Genomic DNA, 21,640 nt, shown 5'->3' on the forward strand with positions numbered 1-21,640 from the left:
ACCTTGGGTTAGGTTAATTGTTGATTCTAAATTGCCCATAGGTGTGAATGTGAGTGTGAATGGTTGTTTGTCCCTCTGCCTCTCGCTCTATGACAGCTGGGATAGGCTCCAACCCCCCCCCCCCCCCCCCCCCGACCCTGAACAGGATGAGTGGAAGCGGATGGATGGATCATCTGATCAGTGTCTACTACATATCACCTGAGAGGTCTGTTATTGTTTCACTACTAAAAAGCACTGCAACACAACAATCCTCAAAAAAATAAAGTTGACCAAATTATCCTGTTCTAATGAGATTCATGAGAACAAAATTAATCAGTATCTACATATCACCTGAGAGGTATATCTGCATGTCACCTTATTATCACCTCATGCTTACTTATTCCCAGTACTGTCGACCTGCAACCTTCCCGTTCTTGAAGGAGGACAGGCTTTTATGGACAGCTGTCAGGACCCAGCTAATCAACAACAGCTGGTTATAAGTTAACATTGTGCTGCTTAATGTTAGGCTGTCTGTGTCTGTGAGCCAGCTACAACATACAGTAAGATCCACCTCAGCAACTCGGGTGAACAGCGGCCAAAAAGACGTGGATGCTTCTTGAAGTGAAGAGTCATCTTACAGTTTGTACTCACCAGATAACGTTGAGTGGACTTGGGAGTAAAAAGGTAAAATATTGTAAAATATTTAATTAACACATATCTGTTTTTCATTCCTAATTTATTGCTAAATGTTTGTTATTAAAATATGTCAAAATATAGTTTGTATAAAAATATTTTTATGCACAAACACCAGTATAAATATGCAGTCCAGACACGGCCATTATGGGGAAACACCAGGTGGCTGCTATGGGGTACAGAGGATTAAAACACAGAGAACTTGATTTTATTTTGATTTTTTTTTTTCTTTTTTAATTTTCGGTACAATAATTGTGTGATTCAGTCACTGTACAGTGAACCTTGAACAAATCAAACTATTACACCTCTAGTTACTGCATGTTTGCATACAGTATGCAAATATAAGAGACTATAACACTGTTCATGTTTTATGACTCTTTATTCATCTGTGTGATTCAGAGCTAACATGGAGAAGATCAGTGACTATATTTTCAAGTATAAGAACTTCAACTTTGCTCTCGGTCGTACAACTCCCGAGCACATCGACTCCCTTGAGAGCTTTGAGGTAAAAGACAGCGACGCGTTCCTCGTCACTTATCCAAAGTCAGGTCAGTGAGAAATCTCACACATTATTTATATTTGCAGTTTTGTCCTGGCCACACTGGCCACTGATCAGTTGAAATTTCCCCACATCAGGCACTATATGGACTCAGCAGATCATCATTTCCATCTACGAGCAGTACGGGCATCCGAATGAATGTTCAACCAACATAGAGAGGATGCCGTGGCTGGAGTACAAGACAGCTGAATACACTCTTCTTCCCTCTCCACGGCTCTTCTCCTCGCATCTCCCCGAGTATCTCATGCCTCCAGCAGTGAAGGAGAAGAAGTCAAAGGCCAGTACTTTACAGAAGCTGAATCCTTCTTGAAGATAGAGGAAGTTTAGAGATACAGTTTGAGAAGGTTTTAAGTACTTGATTACTCATTCTTGCTATTACAAAGCAAGAAGTTAAAATCTGTATTTTCTGAAATGACTTTAGCTTCTGTTATGTCACCCATTGGTCATTGAAGTCCCCTTTTGGAAGCCTTGTGCTGAGTAGATTAGGGGTTGGCATCTTAGCTTTTAGAAACCAGACATTATGAACAGATCTGCACAAGGATGTCTTTTTGGATTATATGACACAGAATCTGTCAACATCCATACATCCTACATCCATAAAAAAGAATTGTGGAAGCCTTATTAAGAATCTGCAAAACTAGTTAAAAAAAATGAAAATAAAAAATATTATTTGAAGTTATATTCTGACTTTTAACTGGAAAGACATCTATATTCCCAGGCTCAAACTCCTGTTATGGTTAAATAGTGAATTATTACACTGGAGTGCGGCATGTGTGACAGACTGTTAGTATGACCTGTATCAGATTAAATTCTGTTTTCATTTTATTTTCATACCAGGTCGTGTATGTGATGAGGAATCCGAAGGACAACATAGTGTCTTATTATCACTTCACCAAAGGACACAAGGACACGGAGACCCCCGAGAGCTTCGAGCAGTTTTTTGAGTGGTACATGACGGGAAGAGGTACGTTTCCTCATCTCTGCTATCTGCATAATGATGATGACCTGCTAGATTCCATTCCTGATCATTATAAAGTAATATGTTATATTTTATCATGTTAATTTAACATGTATAAAAAGTAGCATGTCATATATTACTCTGTATTTCTCCCACATTTCATAAAACTATTTTACCTTTTACATGACATACATTGATATTTATTAGTTACACTACAAATTAATATTTTGCATTAAAAAAATATTTTCAAATGCAATACAAGCTCTAAAGTTAATCCACTTTTGCTGTAATTGTTTGACTTGTGACTTTACTAAGCAGACCAGTTTTAGGAACATGGGACTGAAGCAGCCTCATTGCCTTCTGACTTCATGATCTACACATCATGGAGAGATCAGGGATCTTTAGGGGCCACATCTTTGGATGCAGAAACTTTCTAGTACTTTTTTTTTTTAAACATAATGATATCTAAATTCAGTGGAACACTACCTGGCAGATTTTTAAGTGTTTAGTAAAAGATTTGCTCGTGGTACTAGTCACTAGGCTTTATCCTCTGAGCACAATGAATATTATGATTTGTCAGTAGTAATAAGCCTGCAGCATTGGTGATTTATGACCGACAGGTGGGTGACAGGTGGGGGTCAAAGGTCAATGCGCGTACATGAGCGTCCTCGTGCGCGTGCGTGTGTGATCGTGCGTGATCGAATGATTTATGATTATCAGCTGCATGTGTGAGTAGAGGAGAGTCAGGAAAAAAGGGCAATCCCATTCATACTGTTTGTGAAGATGCTTAAATAAACTCTTTCTTTAACAGGTGATATCTGAGCATCAAAGGCTGTAATTCTCCACGCAATTATACCATCTGTTTTTAACTATAAGACAATGCGCACTTCAGCTGACTGGCATAAAAACAGACCATCACCTGTTGAAATCCTGCTGAATTCGTGTTTCCCACACTCTCTCTCCCACTCTCTCTCATTACAAGAAGACTTCATCAAAAGGGCAAACCCATCCACACTGTTTGTGAAGATGTTTAAATAAACTCTTTCTTTAACAGGTGATATCTGAGCATCAAAGAGGCTATTTCTCCACACACACACGCTATTATACCATCTGTTTTTTAACTAGAAGACTGGCTGAACTAAAAGCTGACTGCCATAGATCAGACCCACTACTGTACCTGATGAAATCTTTCCGGATCCGTGCTTTATTTTCACACGCAAATAATTACAGCAACGTTTTTTAACCAGTTTTTTTTTTGTTTGGGGCATAGTATGTGATGTTTTATGAATGAAAAGATGATTAAACATATGTTGCACTGTGTTTTCCATGAGGAATGCAGAGTTAAAAATGAGCAGCCTGTACAGTTTTAACATTGATTTTTATTTCAACCCCATAAACCAAAAATACAGAGAATGTATTACATACACATCCTGTGTTTGCCTAGCCAATAGTTTTCCACCATGAGAAGCTCTGCTGGTAAGTCCTCAAAGAAATACTCCTCCCTCAGTTCATAACGCACACTCTCTATTGCTTCTATGATGTTTAATGCCTCTTTCAATTCAGATGCCTGAGCGTCCACAATCCGTGTGAAATCCTTACGTGCGTCGTCCAGACTGTTGGACCATAAGAAAAGCCTGATGGCAGGAATGAGACGATCTGACCTGAATCTTTTCATCACTTCGTCGTAATGGCGACCGTAGAATAAATCAGGAATATGTTGCATGCAGCTGTGGTGCTTATCGATAGGGTGTTTGACTCGACATCCGTGGCATATTCCTTCATGATAGTTCTGCACGGCCTTACACAGAAGGCGTAGTGTGGCGATCTTAACGGCCGCGACGCCGTGCTTCGTCAGTTGCTCTTCAGGTAATTGGTTAGATGGTGAAAGTGAAGAAGAAGATGAGGAATCAGGAGGATGAGGAGGAACGGCCAACATCTGTGATGGTTGTGAAGTTGTAACAGTTGAAGTTTTAGCATCTGGAAAAACAGAAAAAAAAAGAAAAAATTGTTAGTTATGTAGCCAACATTCATGTAATACACAAACATACCATTATTATTATTTTTTTTAAAAAAGAAATGAGATGGTATAAAGAATACAGTTTGCTTCGCATAATGTTGTGTAAAAGAATATGCTTACCTGAATCCATTTAAAAAGACAGAGAGAGTAGCGTTTGCGCCGGAGTCTGTGGAAAAACGAGGAAAAGAGCGCGGCGTTCGTCTTCACAATGAGGTCTTCGCCATGCTTTGCTTTATAAAACCACAACCCTTTTTTATGACTGAGTGTGTGTCCTGTTTGTTTGAAACCCTCCCTCAGTCCTTTTTTAACCACCACCTGTTCGCTCTGGAAAAGTACTGCGTCCTGCCCTGTGTATTAACATTATATTCTGAATGTTAAATCAAATTAAAAATAACCACATAACTTTTCTTTTTAAGAAACTGACGAGCTCGTTGAAACGTGAAAGCAGCAACCCACCCAGCTGTAAACAAGACCGGTCGCTGTCACTGGTTGTGACGTTGTAAAAAGCGCCACGGTGTGGTATGACTGATGGGAATTGTAGTTATACCTGTATTTTTTTTTTATTTATTTTTGCGCTGCATCGACTTTTAGTAAAAAACGTTGCTGTAATTATTTGCGTGTGAAAATAAAGCACAGATCCGGAACGATTTCATCAGGTAGTGGGTCTGATCTATGGCAGTCAGCTTTTAGTTCAGCCAGTCTTCTAGTTAAAAAACAGATGGTATAATAGCGTGTGTGTGTGGAGAAATAGCCTCTTTGATGCTCAGATAACACCTGTTAAAGAAAGAGTTTATTTAAACATCTTCACAAACAGTATGAATGGGATTGCCCTTTTTTCCTGACTCTCCTCTACTCACACATGCAGCTGATAATCATAAATCATTCGATCACGCACGATCACACACGCACGCGCACGAGGACGCTCATGTACGGGCATTGACCTTTGACCTTTCACCAATGCTGCAGGCTTATTACTACTTTTGTCTGTCAGGGCCAAATGGATGGGTTGATCATCCCTCTAGTCATGCTATATGTTCTTATACCATGACGGTTGTATTTGAAATCAATTAAATAAAAATGCCAAATGACTGCATACATTATCCCACTGTCCAGTAACGGCATCATCCTGGTTTGACCACATCAGGGGGTGGTATTCAGGCAGAGACCAGTACAACATCCTCATCCTGACCTACGAGGACATGATTATGGTAAAATGATTCTTTACAGTTTTGCTGTTCATTAGAAACAGTCAAATAAATCTCTGGGAGAGTTTGAGGACTTTTCTCTGCTGGGTTCCTGCTTCTCTTTTTCAGGACCTGAAGGGAGTGGTGAAGAAGCTCTGCAGTTTCTTGGGGAAAAATCTGACTGAAGCAGCCATCGATCAAGTCGTGGAAAAATCCAAGTTTGATACCATGAAGAACAACCCGAAAGCAAATTATCAACACTTTCCACCAGAGTGGTTCAATGGAAAATTCCTGCGCAAAGGTAACACAACAGACCTGCAGCTGCTGTGCAGAAAAATATGAACAGATATCAGGTCTAGAGTTTTTCTCTTCATTACAGGTCAGATTGGAGACTGGAAGGACACACTGACTGTTGCACAGAGTGAAAGAGTCGATCGAGTCTTTCAGGAGAAACTTGGTGATTTGTCTTTGAAGTTCATCTGGGAATAAACAGAGCAGCCACAGCAGCTCTACAGGGTTCTCCAGGATTTTAAGAAGTCATAGTGTTAAAATGTTAAGTAAATGAGTATTTACAAAAGAATGATGTGCACACCTCATGGATACTTCTAAATTTTTCACTCCAGGATGAAATCATTCCATTTATAGGGTTTAAAGGTGCTGCTCAAGCCCATTAAAATGTTTCAAATCTGAGAGGCTACAGGCTGGGATTTGTTTTTCCTTTTCAGTTATGAGTATCTCATGAGTAAAGGTTAATGTGGTTGAATGTTCAAAAAAAAAGTGTGCAGTTATTGATCAGACAGACCAGAGGGGTGTACTGTGAAGTGAGATTAATGGTTTAGAGAGTAACACTGTATTGCCCCAAGTATTCACACAGCCAAATCATTGAATTCAGGTGTTCCAATCACTTCCATGGCCACAGGTGTATTAAACCAAGCACCTAGGCGTGCAGACTACTTCCACAAACATTTATGAAAGAATAGGTCACTCTAAGGAGCTCAGTGGTACCATGATAGGATGTGTTAAGTGTTCTTTTTTTGTGAAGGAAGACTTCACATTGAAAACATTTAATATTAAAGAATGTACATGGGCACTCTCGGTTCAGGAAATCACAGGCCGTACAAGCAGCTGACTATGACTCCCCTCCCGAGAAGTGCAGATATTCTAGGCTAAGTGTAACGGGTACAGGGTCACGGCGCCCGTGAGCATCTTTATAGATAGCTGTTATAATGGAAAACAAAAAGATGACACAGGAGAAGCGGCTTGTTGTCTCTGATTCCTCCTCAACTATATTTATTAACACATCACATCATCAACTGTTAACACTGTCCATTTCAAATCAGCATCATCTTGCTGTACACACAGTCACACATTTATAATGTCTCTTGAGACATGTTTCAGTGTCCATAAATCACACAAATTCATCAAACATTAACTTTGTCACAATATCTCCTTTATGTCTGTTTCTTATATCGTAGATTAACACTCTGGTTAGTACTGTACTTTAAATGTACCTTTAGAAAAATGCCATGAGGTATTCCTGGACTCCGTGTTAAACAGCAGTAAGTCAATAAACACAAACTTTTAAACATATTGATTGATTTATACATTTTACTCTTGTTACTTTTCCCCTTTAAACATTTCTCTTCTCAGTTTTTAATCTACCTTTTAAACTAGTAAAAAAATATAAACATGAAATACATAAAGATGCCTGCTAGCAAAATACAACATTTTAGACCTTATTCAAATGGTTATTTCTAATTACATCCACATGTGAACACACGCTTGTGGGCTTCACATAAGCATAACACTTTATACTACCACTATCTACAAGCAAAACAGATATGGAGAGCTGCTTTTTGGCCTTCGTCATTGGTCCGTCCAATGGCTGGCTCTCATGGCTCAGATTTCTTCAATCAGCGATAAAAGCTCTGTAAAAGAAACACATGCCTTCCTGCCCTCACATGGCAAGGCAGTTTTATTTTACTTAGTAACAGTGCGCAGTGACCTATACTCAACCCTCCTTTGGAACAGATGCACATGTTTTGGCAAAACTTTCAAGGATAAGATAAACATATTTTTCCCAGAGACTGGGAAGGCCATAAATAAGATAAACATGTTTCCCAAAGGCCGTGAAGTCAGCCTAGTGTCCACTGATCCACTATCTGTCTGCTCTCTGCTCTTTATCTAATTTATTTATTTATCTATTATTTCCTTCAGCCACTACTTATTAATTAATTTCCTGCAATTTACTCTTAAGCATTATCATTTTGTTCATAGAGTAAAAAATAAAACCCCACAGATGTCACCTGTGTAACAAGTCCAGTTGTTAAATTTAATTGCTACTACTGTTAGTGGTATTATAACAAAGTGGGGGCAACTAGGACAACTGCAACTCAGCCACAAAGTGGTAAGCCACATAAAATCACATAGCAGGGTCAGTGGATGCTGAGGGTCATAGTGATATAGAGGTCACCAACTTTCTGCAGTCAATCCAAACTTCATGTGGCCTTCAGATTAGCTCAAGAACAGTGCATAGAGAGCTTTGTGGAATGGGTTTCCATGGCTGAGCAGATGCAGCCAAGCCTTACTGCACCAAGTGTCAGATGCAGTGATCTAAGGCATGCCGCCACTGGGGTCTAGAGCAGTGGAGACATGTCTATCCATGCATCCTGACCACAGTGTGAAAACAACAAAACACTGTCACCACAGGAAAAGTGAGTAAACCAGTCGGATTAAACCACCACAGCTCACAAATGCAGTTATGTCTGAACACATGCATGAATAAAGCCAAGATATGCCTAACAAGCCTGTCCCATCCACTGAACCTTGTAAATATTGAAGAACCCTGAAATATACAGTAAGAGTTATGATTCTGCAGTGTGGCAGGCAGGATGAGGACCCAAACACAGGCCTCAGGAGGGAAAGCGTAAACTCATATACACAGCTTTATTTCTGAATGCACAGGAGATACAAGAAAACTAGGAAATCCCAACTGGAGCTAAAAAGTCAACAACTAGAATACACAGGGAAACTCTGAACCAGGAAACACACTACTGAAGTGAGAAGATGTGACAAAGAACAGGAGGACACAGACATTACACACAAAAGGTGATCAGGGAGATAAAACACACCAGGGAGCACAGCGAAACAAGACAAACTGTCACGGCCCCTCCTCTGACCTGCAGGGGCGGTGCTTCCTGCAGGCAGAGGTGGGCCTTGAGTAATTGGAGCCACCTGGGCTCACTAATATAAGCAGGGCTCCACTAACTATTCTCCCCTCTCTGCTCCTCCAGGTAATCTTGGTTTGTCTTTGGTTTGGGATTAATCTTGGTTTGTCTTTGGTTTTTAGGATTAACCCTCCTAAAAACTGACTACCCAGGGTTGAGACCAGGAAGCAGAGTTGCAGTCTTACACGCCTCTCTGCAGCTTCTCTCCTCCTGCCATCCCCCCAAAACCCCATCCCCATAGAGTCGGTGCTGCTCCCAGACCACCAAAAACCAAAGCTAAAATCAGCAAAAAGCTATTTAAGCATAAAAATTCAAAAACAATAAATAATACAGCTTCATCAACTGCACCAAAAAATAAAACAATTAAATGTGGATTGTTAAACATTAGGTCTCTCTCTTCCAAGTCCCTATTAGTAAATGATTTAATAATTGATCAACGTATTGATTTATTCTGCCTTACAGAAACCTGGTTACAGCAGGATGAATATGTTAGTTTAAATGAATCAACACCCCCGAGTCACAGTAACTGTCAGAATGCTCGAAGCACAGGTCGAGGAGGAGGATTAGCTGCAATCTTCAATTCCAGCTTATTAATTAATCAAAGACCCAGACAAAGTTTTCATTCTTTTGAAAGCCTGACTCTTAGTCTTGTCCATCCTAATTGGGAAAATCAAAAAGCTGTTTTATTTGTTATTATCTATCGTCCACCTGGTCCTTACTCAGAGTTTCTGTCTGATTTCTCAGACTTTTTATCTGATTTAGTGCTCAGTTCAGATAAAATAATTATAGTGGGTGATTTTAACATCCATGTAGATGCTGAGAATGACAGCCTCAACACTGCATTTAATCTATTGTTAGATTCAATTGGCTTCTCTCAAAATGTAAAGGAGCCCACCCACCACTTTAATCATACTCTGGATCTTGTCCTAACATATGGCATAGAAACTGAAGACTTAACAGTATTCCCTGAAAGCCCCCTCCTGTCTGATCATTTCTTAGTAACATTTACATTTACTTTAATGGATTACACAGCAGTGGGGAATAAGTTTTATTACAGTAGAAGTCTTTCTGAAAGTGCTGTAACTAAGTTTAAGGATCTAATTCCTTCATTGTTATGCTCTTCAGTGCCATGTGCCAACACAGTGCAGAGCAGCTACCTAAACTCTGCTCCCAGTGAGGTTGATTATCTCGTCAATAGTTTTACATCCTCACTGCGTATAACTTTGGATACTGTGGCTCCTCTGAAAAGGAAAGCTTCAAATCAGAAGTGCCTGACTCCGTGGTATAATTCACAAACGCACAGCTTAAAGCAGATAACCCGAAAGCTGGAGAGGGAATGGCGTCTCACTAAATTAGAAGATGCTCATTTAGCCTGGAAAAAGAGTTTGTTGCTCTATAAAAAAGCCCTCCGTAAAGCTAGGACATCTTACTATTCATCATTAATTGAAGAAAATAAGAACAACCCCAGGTTTCTTTTCAGCACTGTAGCCAGGCTGACAAAGAGTCAGAGCTCTGTAGAGCCGAGTATTCCTTTCATGTTAACTAGTAGTGACTTCATGGATTTCTTTACAAATAAAATTTTAGACATTCGAGAAAAAATTATTCATAACCATCTCAAAGATTATTCTTCATGTTCGGCTGCTTTCAGCACTGCTGGTATTTGTTTAGACTCTTTTGCTCCAGTTGATTTTTCTGAGTTAACTTCAATAGTTACTTCCTCCAAACCAGCAACATGTTTGTTAGATCCCATTCCTACTAGACTGTTCAAAGAAGTCTTTCCAATTATTGATGCTTCAATCTTAAAAATGATCAATCAGTCTTTATTAGTTGGCTATGTACCACAGACCTTCAAGGTGGCTGTAATTAAACCTCTGCTTAAAAAGCCATCACTTGACCCAGTTGTCTTAGCTAATTATAGGCCAATCTCCAACCTTCCTTTTCTCTCAAAGATTCTTGAAAGAGTAGTTGTAAAACAGCTAACTGATCATCTGCAGAGGAACGGTTTATTTGAAGAGTTTCAGTCAGGTTTCAGAATTCATCACAGTACAGAAACAGCATTAGTGAAGGTTACCAATGATCTTCTTAGAGCCTCTGACAGTGGACTCATCTCTGTTCTTGTCCTGTTGGACCTCAGTGCAGCTTTTGATACTGTTGACCATAACATTTTATTACAGAGATTAGAGCTTGCTATAGGTATTAAAGGTACTGCACTGCAGTGGTTTGAATCATATTTATCTCATAGACTCCAATTTGTTCATGTAAATGGGGAGTCTTCTTCACACACTAAGGTTAATTATGGAGTTCCACAGGGTTCTGTGCTAGGACCAATTTTATTTACATTATACATGCTTCCCTTAGGCAGTATTATTAGAAAGCACTGCATCAATTTTCATTGTTATGCAGATGATACTCAGCTTTACCTATCAATGAAGCCAGATGACACACATCAATTAGTTAAACTGCAGGAATGTCTTAAAGATATTAAGGCCTGGATGACCTCTAATTTCCTGCTTCTAAATTCAGATAAAACTGAAATTCTTGTTCTCGGCCCCACAAATCTAGAAACATGGTGTCTAACCAGATACTTACTCTGGATGGCATTACTTTGGCCTCCAGTAACACTGTGAGAAATCTTGGAGTCATTTTTGACCAGGATATGTCCTTCAATGCACATATTAAACAAATATGTAGGACCGCTTTTTTGCATTTGCGCAATATTTCTAAAATTAGAAACATCCTTTCTCAGAGTGATGCTGAAAAGCTCATTCATGCATTTATTACTTCTAGGGTAGACTATTGTAATTCATTATTATCAGGCTGTCCTAAAAGCTCCCTGAAAAGCCTTCAGCTGATCCAAAATGCTGCAGCTAGAGTACTGACAGGGACTAGAAAGAAAGAGCATATTTCTCCCATATTGGCTTCTCTTCATTGGCTCCCTGTTAAATCTAGAATAGAATTTAAAATTCTTCTCCTCACATACAAGGTCTTGAATAATCAGGCACCATCTTATCTCAAAGACCTCATAGTACCATATCACCCCAACAGAGCACTTCGCTCTCAGACTGCTGGCTTACTTGTGGTTCCTAGGATACTTAAGAGTAGAATGGGAGGCAGAGCCTTCAGCTTTCAGGCGCCTCTTCTGTGGAACCAGCTTCCAGCTTGGATTCGGGAGACAGACACCCTCTCTATATTTAAGATTAGGCTTAAAACTTTCCTTTATGATAAAGCTTATAGTTAGGGCTGGATCAGGTGACCCTGAACCATCCCTTAGTTATGCTGCTATAGGCCTAGGCTGCTGGGGGGTTCACATAATGCACTGTTTCTCATTCACCTTATTTACTTTGTTTATACTCCACTCTGCATTTAATCATTAATTGATATTAATCTCTGGCTCTCTTCCACAGCATGTCTTTCTCTCCCCTCAGCCCAACCGGTCGCGGCAGATGACTGCCCCTCCCTGAGCCTGGTTCTGCTGGAGGTTTCTTCCTGTTAAAGGGAGTTTTTCCTTTCCACTGTCGCCAAGTGCTTGCTCATAGGGGGTCGTTTTGACTGTTGGGTTTTCTCTGTATTATTGTAGGGTCTTTACCCACAATACAAAGCGCCTTGAGGCGACAGTTTGTTGTGATTTGGCGCTATATAAATAAAATTGAATTGAATTGAATTGAATTGAATTGAATTGAATTGAATTGAATTGAATTGAATTGAATTGAATTGAATTGCAGTATTCATTCAGGTTTCCACATACATGTCCAGGCACTCATACATGAATGAATGAATGAATGAGTTTATTGCCATGTGGGTGAACAAGTTCACACATTGGAAATTGCAGTTACAGAACACCATCCAAGAATACACAAAACACAACACACATGGGGGGATATGTGTCCTGGGGTCATGCAGCCGACTTGCAGCGCTACCTTTGGCAGGAGGAGAAAACAACACATCATGGGAAGTTAGGTTAAAAAAAAGTCATCTGGTACAGTGCTCAAAAAGAGCACTATACCAGAGTCCAAAAAAACCACCTTAGCAAAGCATTTGCACATGTAAAGCTAGGACAGCGGCGGTAGGTGAGGTCAGGTCAGGAGGGAATGCAGACGGAGACGAGAGGTGGGGGCATTGTGGAGCCAGATGCCAGGTCCTAGCCAAAACAGTTCGCTGATAGTGGTGGAATTTCATCAGCGGCCATGGTACACCAGACCCAGCTTCACAAATCACAACGCGGAGTGGGGGGAAGAGCAGCCGCACACAGAGGCCTGGAGAGAGATATGGTTGCCAACCCAAGGCCGGCAGGGGAGCCGAATTCCTGATAACAAATGTTGTTTGGAACAGGCTGCTTGTTTTTCCAACAGCCTTCAGTCTTACTGGGAAACCATTCAAAATCCAATATTCCAAATTCGTTGATTGCCGTCCTCACTGTGCAGAACCGAACTATATCTCCTGATCTAACCCCTCTCGCCTGCGAGCTCGCTAATCTTGCGGCTCAGGTCCACCAGGCTTTGAGGCTGAGTTTGTACGGCTCTGCTCAGCCCTTCCACCTGGGTCGGCAGCCTCTGCAGATGTCGAACCGCCGTCCAGATTTCTTAATTTGCCAGTAAAGCAGGTATCCACCGAGCCCAAACAGAGAAGATGCTGCTACCAAAAAGCCGAATATATATGCGTCTTCCACGTCTTCCACTCCAAGGGCTGAGAAGCACACAGGTCTCCACGAGCTCCAAGAGTCGATGACGTATCCAACCGGGTCTGTTCCACTCGGACACGCAGGCTCCCTGTCCCGGATCTCATAGTGGAAAAATTCGATCAATGATGGAGAATGCCCAGTTTGCCAGATCCATGTTTCAATCTTGTTCTTATTCGGACAGTGTGTAAAAGACGCTCTCACAGCAAGCAGCAAGCGGAGAGATGGGGAGGGCAGGGAGAGAAAGATAGTGCGACTGTCTCCGACAAGAGCAGGAAGAAGAAGAAGCATTGCATACACTGAACATAATGACATACTCACATCTCATATTTATCTTTCCTTTTGTTTTGCTTAAGTTTCAATAAAACTAATTTATTGGCCTACACCTTTGCCTCCCCTCATTCTTTGTTACGGGCCATGAGCCAGCCTGTGGGGGCTCGTTAAGTGTTTGTTTTTGTTGTTGTTTGGCTACTTTGATTGTTTCAGTGTTTTGTTGGCTTTTTGATTTGTTTCCCTGGCTGTTTGTTGGGGGGAGATTTTGGTTGGGCCATTTTGACTAGAGTGAGCAGTGGGCATTGGTTCTTTTGTTTGGTTAGCATTTGCTATTTGGTTTTGTGACTCACTTTGGGCCTGTACTGGGTTTGTTTGGTGGGAGTCCTCCCCTTTTGAGGCTAATCAGCGAGTGTCATTAGGACGCTCATGGTGTTTTGTTTTTTAGGTGGCAGTGAACGTGGGTAGAGCTTCCCTTTTCCCTTTTCCCTGACATCGGCTCGGGAGCACCTCCATGGATGGGGAGGGTGGCCAGATTCTGGTTACTTTTTTCATTCCATTGGGTTTGTGTGCATAAGACCCCACCACATGTGACTGCACGAAGCCTAGGGTGCGTTTAGTTAGCTGTCTTGCGCTATAGTGGGGTGTCTTCTATCCTAGACCCAGTCTGGCAGCAGGTGGGTTGCTTTTGTGACTTTAATGGTTGTGGAATTTGTTGGACATGGCTTCTGTTTTGCAAAGTTTTGTTCAGTCTCCTTCAGAATTGCATTGGAACTGTGTACTAAGGAACAGTTGATTGAGATAGCTGACCATTATAGAATTGACATTGCTCATAAAAAGTTGAAAGATTCGGTTAAGGTTTGTTTAAAACAGGGTCTATTGGAGGCAGGGATTCTTTGTGGGCAGGCTGCTAGTGATCCGGGTGCACTGACTTTGAGCAGCAGAGGAGCTGTTACAGATGCAGGTTGGAGCTGGAAAAGTTGAGATGTTCCAATAGACCAGTTGCAGGTTCTGGAGTTCAGTTTGATGTTGCAAAAAATCTCTGCCTGTTGCCTAAATTTGATGACTCGGATGTGGACACTTATTTTACTGTTTGAACAAATAGCAGATTCTAGGGGTTGGTCAGATTTGGAGAGGTGTTCGTTGTTGCAGTGTGTTCTGACGGGTAGAGCACGTGAGGCATTTTCAGCTTTGAGTGTGGCTGACAATGGGGTTTATGCCTCGGTTAAATCTGCAGTGCTGAAAATGTTTGAGCTTGTTCCGGAGGCATATTGGCAACGGTTTCGGTTTAGGAAAAGGCTGGATTCACAGACTTATTCTGAGTTTGTTCGTGATCTTACTCTTGCATTTAGAGGGAGAGTCGGAAAGTCAATAGTGTTACTAAAGCAGATCTTTTCCCACTTCCGAGGATGGAAGATTGCATTGATCAAGTCGGGCCCGCGTAGTATGTTAGCAAATTTGATCTGCTCAAGGGGTATTGGCAAGTGCCTCTGACCGAAAGAGCTCGTGAAATAGCTGCTTTCATAACTCCATCTGGCTTGTACTCGTATGCCTTTTGGCTTGAGGAATGCTCCTGCCACTTTCCAGCGGCTGATGAATTTGGTTGTGTCAGGCCTGGAAGGGTGTGCTGTGTATCTTGATGATGTTGTCATTTACTCAGATTCTTGGGAGGAGCATGTCCAGCGAATAAAGGCTTTGTTTGAAAAGTTGGTGGGGGCCAGGTTGACCATTAATTTGGCAAAGTGTTAGTTTGCTAAAGCAACTGTAACTTACCTGGGAAAAATTGTTGGTCAGGGTTTTGTTCGGCCGGTGGAAGCAAAAGTGGTGGCAGTGAAGCAGTTCCCCCAGCCAACCACTATAAAGGAACTCATGCGTTTCTTGGGAATGGCAGGGTATTACCATCCTTTTTGTAAAAAATTTTCGGTAGTAGTGTCTCCATTGACCAACCTGTTAAAAGCCCAGGCTGAGTTTGTCTGGTCTACTCAGTGTCAGGAAGCCTTTGAGGCAGTCAAGGCTCTCTTGTGTTCAGCTCCTGTGTTGAAGGCACCATGTTCGGGTAAACCCTTCAAATTACAGGTAGATGCCAGTCAGATAGGGGCAGGGGCTGTCTTATTGCAGGACAACGATGAGGGAGTTGAGTGTCCAGTCAGTTTCTTCTCCCGGAAATTTAATAAGTATCAGCAAAACTATTCGGTCATAGAAAAGGAGGCATTAGCTCTCATCTGTGCTTTACAGCACTTTGAGATCTATGTCGGCTCTGGTTTGACTCCTCTGACAGTCTATACAGATCATAAACCGCTTACTTTTCTGAAGTCTTTGCAGAACCCCAACCAACGTCTTATGCGTTGGGCTCTATTCGTGCAACCCTTTAACCTGGATATTAGGCACATCAGTGGTAAAAATGTGATTGCAGATGCTTTGTCCCGTGCTCCTTTAGATTAATCTGTCTTTTGCTCTCCTCTCCTGGCTGTCTGCTTCTCCTGTTGAGCTGCTCCCCAGGTACCAGGGCTGTTGCAAAGGAGGGATGGACAGCTGGCCAGAGGACGCAGGGCAACTTTTAGTGAGCCAGCCTGTGACAGCAATGCAAAGACTGTCAAAGTACACATGGAAACAAATGCTGACTTGACACAACACAGGGAAGCAGACACACAGAGGGACTACAACCTTACACTAGAGCAAAAATTAATCATAACTAGACAGAAGAGGATGAGTTAAACTACAGCACAAGGAACAGACACCAGGACTAAATCCACTTAACAGGAGAACAAACCAGAAATACTAAAACACCAAACAGCCAGGAAAGGAACTCAGAACTGAAACACAGGATTAAATATAAAGTGAACAACAGCCAAGAACAGAACTTAGAAAACTACACTAAGAAGCATAAGTCACATGTGACGTAACTGTAACTTATATAACCTAACTGCTTAAACACTGTAGTTTAACAATAACTACAATAATTGTTACATGGGGTGAATAAAACAGTGAAATAACAAATCACAAATCAATCTGAAGTCCAGCTGCTGCACCTTTACCTGTGAGGTTTTTCCACACACTCCATGTTTTATGCTTCTTTCTGATTTATCTCTGTGATTCAGAAACTAACATGGAGCAGATCAGGGACCGTCTGTGCAGGTATAAGAACTACAACTTTGTGGTCGGTCATGCAACTGCCGAATACATCGACTCCCTTCAGAGTTTTGAAATAAGGGACAGCGATGTCTTCCTTGTGACTTATCCATAATCAGGTCAGTAGCATCATATTATTTGCAGTTTTGTTCTTGCCAGGCTGATCCACTGATTAGATGTAATATCTTATGGATTTTCCTCCACAGGCACTATATGGGCTCAGCAGATCATCATTTCTATCTATGAGCTGGACGGACATGTCAAAGATTTTTTCAACTGGCAGAAGATGCCATGGCTGGAGTACAAGATATGTGAATATGCTCTTCGTCCCTCTCCACGGCTCTTCACCTCACATCTCCTGTGCACCTCATGCCTCCAGGACTGAAGGACAAGAAGGCAAAGGTCAGTGCTTTACAAAAGCTCAATCCTGCCTGAAGAAAGAGGAGGCCTAAACATACAGTGTGACAAAGTAACAAATGATACATTAAGTGGTTAAAAAATATCTGCTGATCATTTTCAGCTTATTATATGAAAAAAAAGATACATTTGTTCAAGAAAAGCAGTTTATATGGGATTTTTATTGTCAAGAAAGGCAAAAAAGGATTACCTTTCAGTGAAATTCTGATTTTTTTTTTTATTTATTTATTTATTTTTCTAGGGCTATTGATTACCTGAATCCTCATAATTAGAACTAAATTAATTCACCCTATCTATGGCTTGCAACTTGATAACCAAGGTTAGCTGATAACAGAGTAAGCAGCTCCATTTCTGAAACGTAGACACTCCTGACTGCAAAACATAGTGCAGCCAGAATGAGCTTCAAAATGTGTTCCACAAATCAATGAGTGAACCCTCATGGTCACAACATCCAGCTTTTATGTACAGCCGATGAAAACAAGTTGCATATGCATTTATATGAAACAGCTCTTAAAACTAGTAGAAATTAATAAACTACTTAAATTCAAGTTATTGTTGCAGACTTAATTATTTTGAAAGTGTCATAAGATTGGACTCTGTTTTTATTTATTTATTTTTTGTCAGATCGTGTATTTGATGAGGAATCCAAAGGACAACATTGTGTCTTATTATCACTTCAGCAAAGCCTTTGCAGACCTGGATACACCCGAGAGCTTCGATCAGTTTCTCGAGTGGTTCCTGACAGGAAATGGTAAGGTTCCTCACATCCACTATGTGCATAGTGATAACGACCAAGAAGAATTGTGGTCTGATAAATGATAACTTATATTTATGTGATCAGGAAGAAGTGAAAAACACTTATTATAAAACACTTTCTCCAGATTGAGCTCTTAGTACACACATTTCTTCTCTTAATAACATCACATCTTACATAAATCTAAGAATCAAAATCCATTGACAGGTTATTATCATAGTGGGCCCGGACATAAACATGCTCCAGGACCTTCTATATACTCATGTGAAGAGTACGCAGTGCATGTGTTTTTCCTAAGCAGAGATAGTCACACAATCAGCTCACAATCAGACCATATACCCCTGCTGACCTCATATTCCCATTTATCTCTTAATTACTGCCATTCTGTTACCTTCTACAGATTTCAAAATATCAGAGAAGATACAGGTGCTCGTCATAAAACATATATATAAATATCAGGAAAAAGTTGATTTATTTCAGTAACTCTATTCAAAAGGGAAACTTGTATATTATATTCATTCATTACACACAGACTGATATATTTCAAATGTTTATTTGTTTAATTTGGATTATTATAACTGACAACTAATGAAAACCCCAAAGTCATTATCTTAGAAAATTAGAATATTAAGACCAATACAAAAAAGGATTTTTAGAAATGTTGACCAAAAAAAAAAAAGTATGAACATGAAAAGTATGAACATGTACTGCACTCAGTACTTAGTTGGGGCTCCTTTTGCCTGGATTACTGCAGCAGTGCGGCGTGGCATGGAGTCTTTCAGTCTGTGGCACTGCTCAGGTGTTATGAGAGCCCAGGTTGCTCTGATAGTGGCCTTCAGCTCTTCTGAATTGTTGGGTCTGGAGTATCACATCTTCCTCTTCACAATAGCCCATAGATTTTCTACGAGGTTAAGGTCAGGTGAGTTTGCTGGCCAATTAAGAACAGGGATACCATGGTCCTTAAAGCAGGTACTGGTAGCTTTGGCACTGTGTGCAGGTGCCAAGTCCTGTTGGAAAATGAAATCTGCGTCTCCATAAAGTTGGTCAGCAGCAGGAAGCATGAAGTGCTCTAAAACTTCCTGGTAGATGGCCGCGTTGACCTTGGACCTCAGAAAAGACAGTGGACCAACAGCAGCAGATGACACGGCACCCCAAACCATCACTGACTGTGGAAACTTCACACTGGACCTCAGCCAACGTGGATTCTGTGCCTCTCCTCTCTTCCTCCAGACTCTGGGACCTTGATTTCCAAAGGAAATGCAACATTGACTTTGATCAGAAAACATAACTTTGGAGCACTCAGCAGCAATCCAGTCCTTTTTGTCTTTAGCCCAGGCGAGACACTTCTGACACAGTCTCTTGTTCAAGAGCGGCTCGACACGAGGACTGCGACAGCTGAAACCCATGTCTGCATACGTCTGTGTGTGTGGTGGTTCTTGAAGCACTGACTCCAGCTGCAGTCCCTCTTTGTGAATCTCCCCCACATTTTTGAATGGGTTTTGTTTCACAATCCTCTCCAGGGTGCAGTTATCCCTATTGCTTGTACACTTTTTTTTAACCACATCTTTTCCTTCCCTTCACCTCTCTGTTAAATGTGCTTGGACACAGAGCTCTGTGAACAGCCAGCCTCTTTAGCAATGACCTTTAGTGTCTTGCCCTCTTGGTGCAAGGTGTCAAAGGTCGTCTTTTGGACAACTGTCAAGTCAGCAGTCTTCCCCATGATTGTGTAACCTACAGAACTAGACTGAGAGACCATTTAAAGGCCTTTGCAGAAGTTTTGAGTTAATTAGCTGATTAGTGTGGCACCAGGTGTCTTCAATATTGAACCTTTTCACAATATTCTAATTTTCTGAGATCCTGAATTTGGGGTTTTCATTAGTTGTCAGTTATAATCATCAAAATTAAAAGAAACAAACATTTGAAACATATCAGTCTGTGTGTAATGAATGAATATAATATACAAGTTTCACTGTTTGAATGGAAATTCATCAACTTTTTCAAGATAATCTAATTTTATGACAGCACCTGTGTGACTTCCTAAAATGCTGATTTTGTTCTGCAATTCTTTTGGAGAAAGTTAAAAATCCAACAGCCATAAGTCACTTATTCTGAGATATTTTCTAACATCCTAATCATTTGCAAAGAGGACCGTGCAGTTATCCATCTATTGGTAAAATGCAAAAAGTGAAATTTCTCCAGCAAAAACTTTTTTCCCACTCCTGATACTATGCTGTTTGTACATGAGTGATAGTGGGGTAAATATAATCAAGAGACACTTGATTTTAAATGAAAATGCCAAATGACTGCCTGCATTTTGCCACCATACAGTAGCGCCATCATCCTCCTTTGACCACATCAGGGAGTGGCATTCAAGCAGAGACCAGTACAACATCCTCTTTCTGACCTATGAGGACATGATTATGGTAAGATGTTTCTCCACATTTTTGCTGTTCATTAGAAACAAAAATCAGAGTTTGAGATCTTTTCTCTGCTGGGTTCCTGCTTCTCTTTCAGGACCTGAAGGGAGTGGTGAAGAAGCTCAGCAGTTTCTTGGGGAAAAACCTGACCGAAGCCACCATCGATCAAATCGTGGAAAAATCCAAATTTGAGACCATGAAGTGTGACCCGAAAGCAAACTATGAGCACATGACACAAGAGCGGTTCAGTGGAAAATTCCTGCGCAAAGGTAACACAACAGACCTGCAGCTGCTGTGCAGAAAAATATGAACAGATATCAGGTCTGGAGTTTTTGTCTTCATTACAGGTCAGATTGGAGACTGGAAGAACACACTGACTGTTGCACAGAGTGAAAGAGTCGATCAAGTCCTTCAGGAGAAACTTGGTGATTGTCTCTGAAGTTCATCTGGGAATAAGCAGAGCAGCCACAGCAGCTCTTCAGGGTTCCCCAGGATTTTAAGAAGTCATGGTATTAAAATTTTAAGCAAATCTAAATGTATGAAGAGAAAAAAAAAAGAGCTGTAATTTTTGACCTCTGAACAGTCTCCATTTAGTTTATGGTCTTTGTTGGAGTTATGGTATAAATTCCATTCTGTTTATTATAACTTATCATATCTTCTGTTTGTATATTCTCTGAGTTATTAAAATGATCTGAACCTATCAGTCTTGTGTTAGATCATATTTGAATAGAACATGAAATTCATGCAGTTTTCAGCCTCGCTCATCACATCAAGCTTAATGTTGTGTCCACTGTGTTCAGCTAGAAAATGCTCTGATACACATTTTGAACTTCAGCACATGAAATAAAACACAAAACATTAAAAGCATTTGTATAATCTGTTGCCTTTAATTCCTTTTAACATTAAATAAACTGTTTCTCTGAAGGCTGTTTTTGCCACTAAAGTTGAATCCAGACTTCAATTATCTGAAATGAAAACAGTTTCAGTGTAAAAGGATTAATATAAGGTCCAAAGAAAAATCTGATATGAACATTCAAAAACAAAAACAAAAAAAAAACATACAGCAACACAAACATATTTGCAAAAGAATCATGCGCACACCTCATGGACACTTTTAAATTTTTTACTGTGGAATGAAATTCCATTTATAGGGTTTAAAGGTGCTGCTTAAACCCATTAAAATGTTTCAAATCTAAGAGGCTACAGGCTGGGATTTGTTTTTCCTTTTCAGTTACGAGTATCTCATAACTAGAGGTTAATGTGGTTGCATGTTCAAAAACAAATGTATGCAGTTATTGATCAGACAGATCAGAGGATGTACTATGAAGTGAGATTAATGGTTTAGAGTATAACACTGTATT

The 21,640-nt window shown here is 40.6% G+C and overlaps 1 protein-coding gene and 1 pseudogene across 1 annotated transcript; both read left to right on the forward strand.

The window, feature by feature from the left end:
- The first annotated feature begins 550 nt into the window (after positions 1-550).
- Positions 551-5,901, forward strand: LOC115784567 (amine sulfotransferase-like). The gene is made up of 7 exons (XM_030735840.1): positions 551-663; positions 1,072-1,220; positions 1,309-1,508; positions 2,069-2,195; positions 5,320-5,414; positions 5,520-5,691; positions 5,770-5,901. The coding sequence occupies exons 2-7, from the start codon at positions 1,079-1,081 to the stop codon at positions 5,877-5,879; spliced, it is 846 nt and encodes a 281-aa protein (XP_030591700.1). The 5' UTR covers positions 551-663; positions 1,072-1,078; the 3' UTR covers positions 5,880-5,901.
- A 10,765-nt stretch (positions 5,902-16,666) lies between these two features.
- On the forward strand, positions 16,667-20,735 carry LOC115784568 (amine sulfotransferase-like; annotated as a pseudogene).
- The last annotated feature ends 905 nt before the right edge of the window (positions 20,736-21,640 follow it).

This window comes from Archocentrus centrarchus, chromosome 8, assembly GCF_007364275.1.
Source record: "Archocentrus centrarchus isolate MPI-CPG fArcCen1 chromosome 8, fArcCen1, whole genome shotgun sequence".
NCBI classification, from domain to species: Eukaryota; Metazoa; Chordata; class Actinopteri; order Cichliformes; family Cichlidae; genus Archocentrus; species Archocentrus centrarchus.

Bases quoted from the DNA above. Each gene is read 5' to 3' on its own strand.
- LOC115784567 (XM_030735840.1), top strand. From the start codon at position 1,079: ATGGAGAAGATCAGTGACTATATTTTCAAGTATAAGAACTTCAACTTT. The intron at 2,196-5,319 runs GTACGTTTCCTC...CCCACTGTCCAG, and splicing joins GTGGTACATGACGGGAAGAG to TAACGGCATCATCCTGGTTT. The intron at 5,415-5,519 runs GTAAAATGATTC...TCTCTTTTTCAG, and splicing joins CCTACGAGGACATGATTATG to GACCTGAAGGGAGTGGTGAA.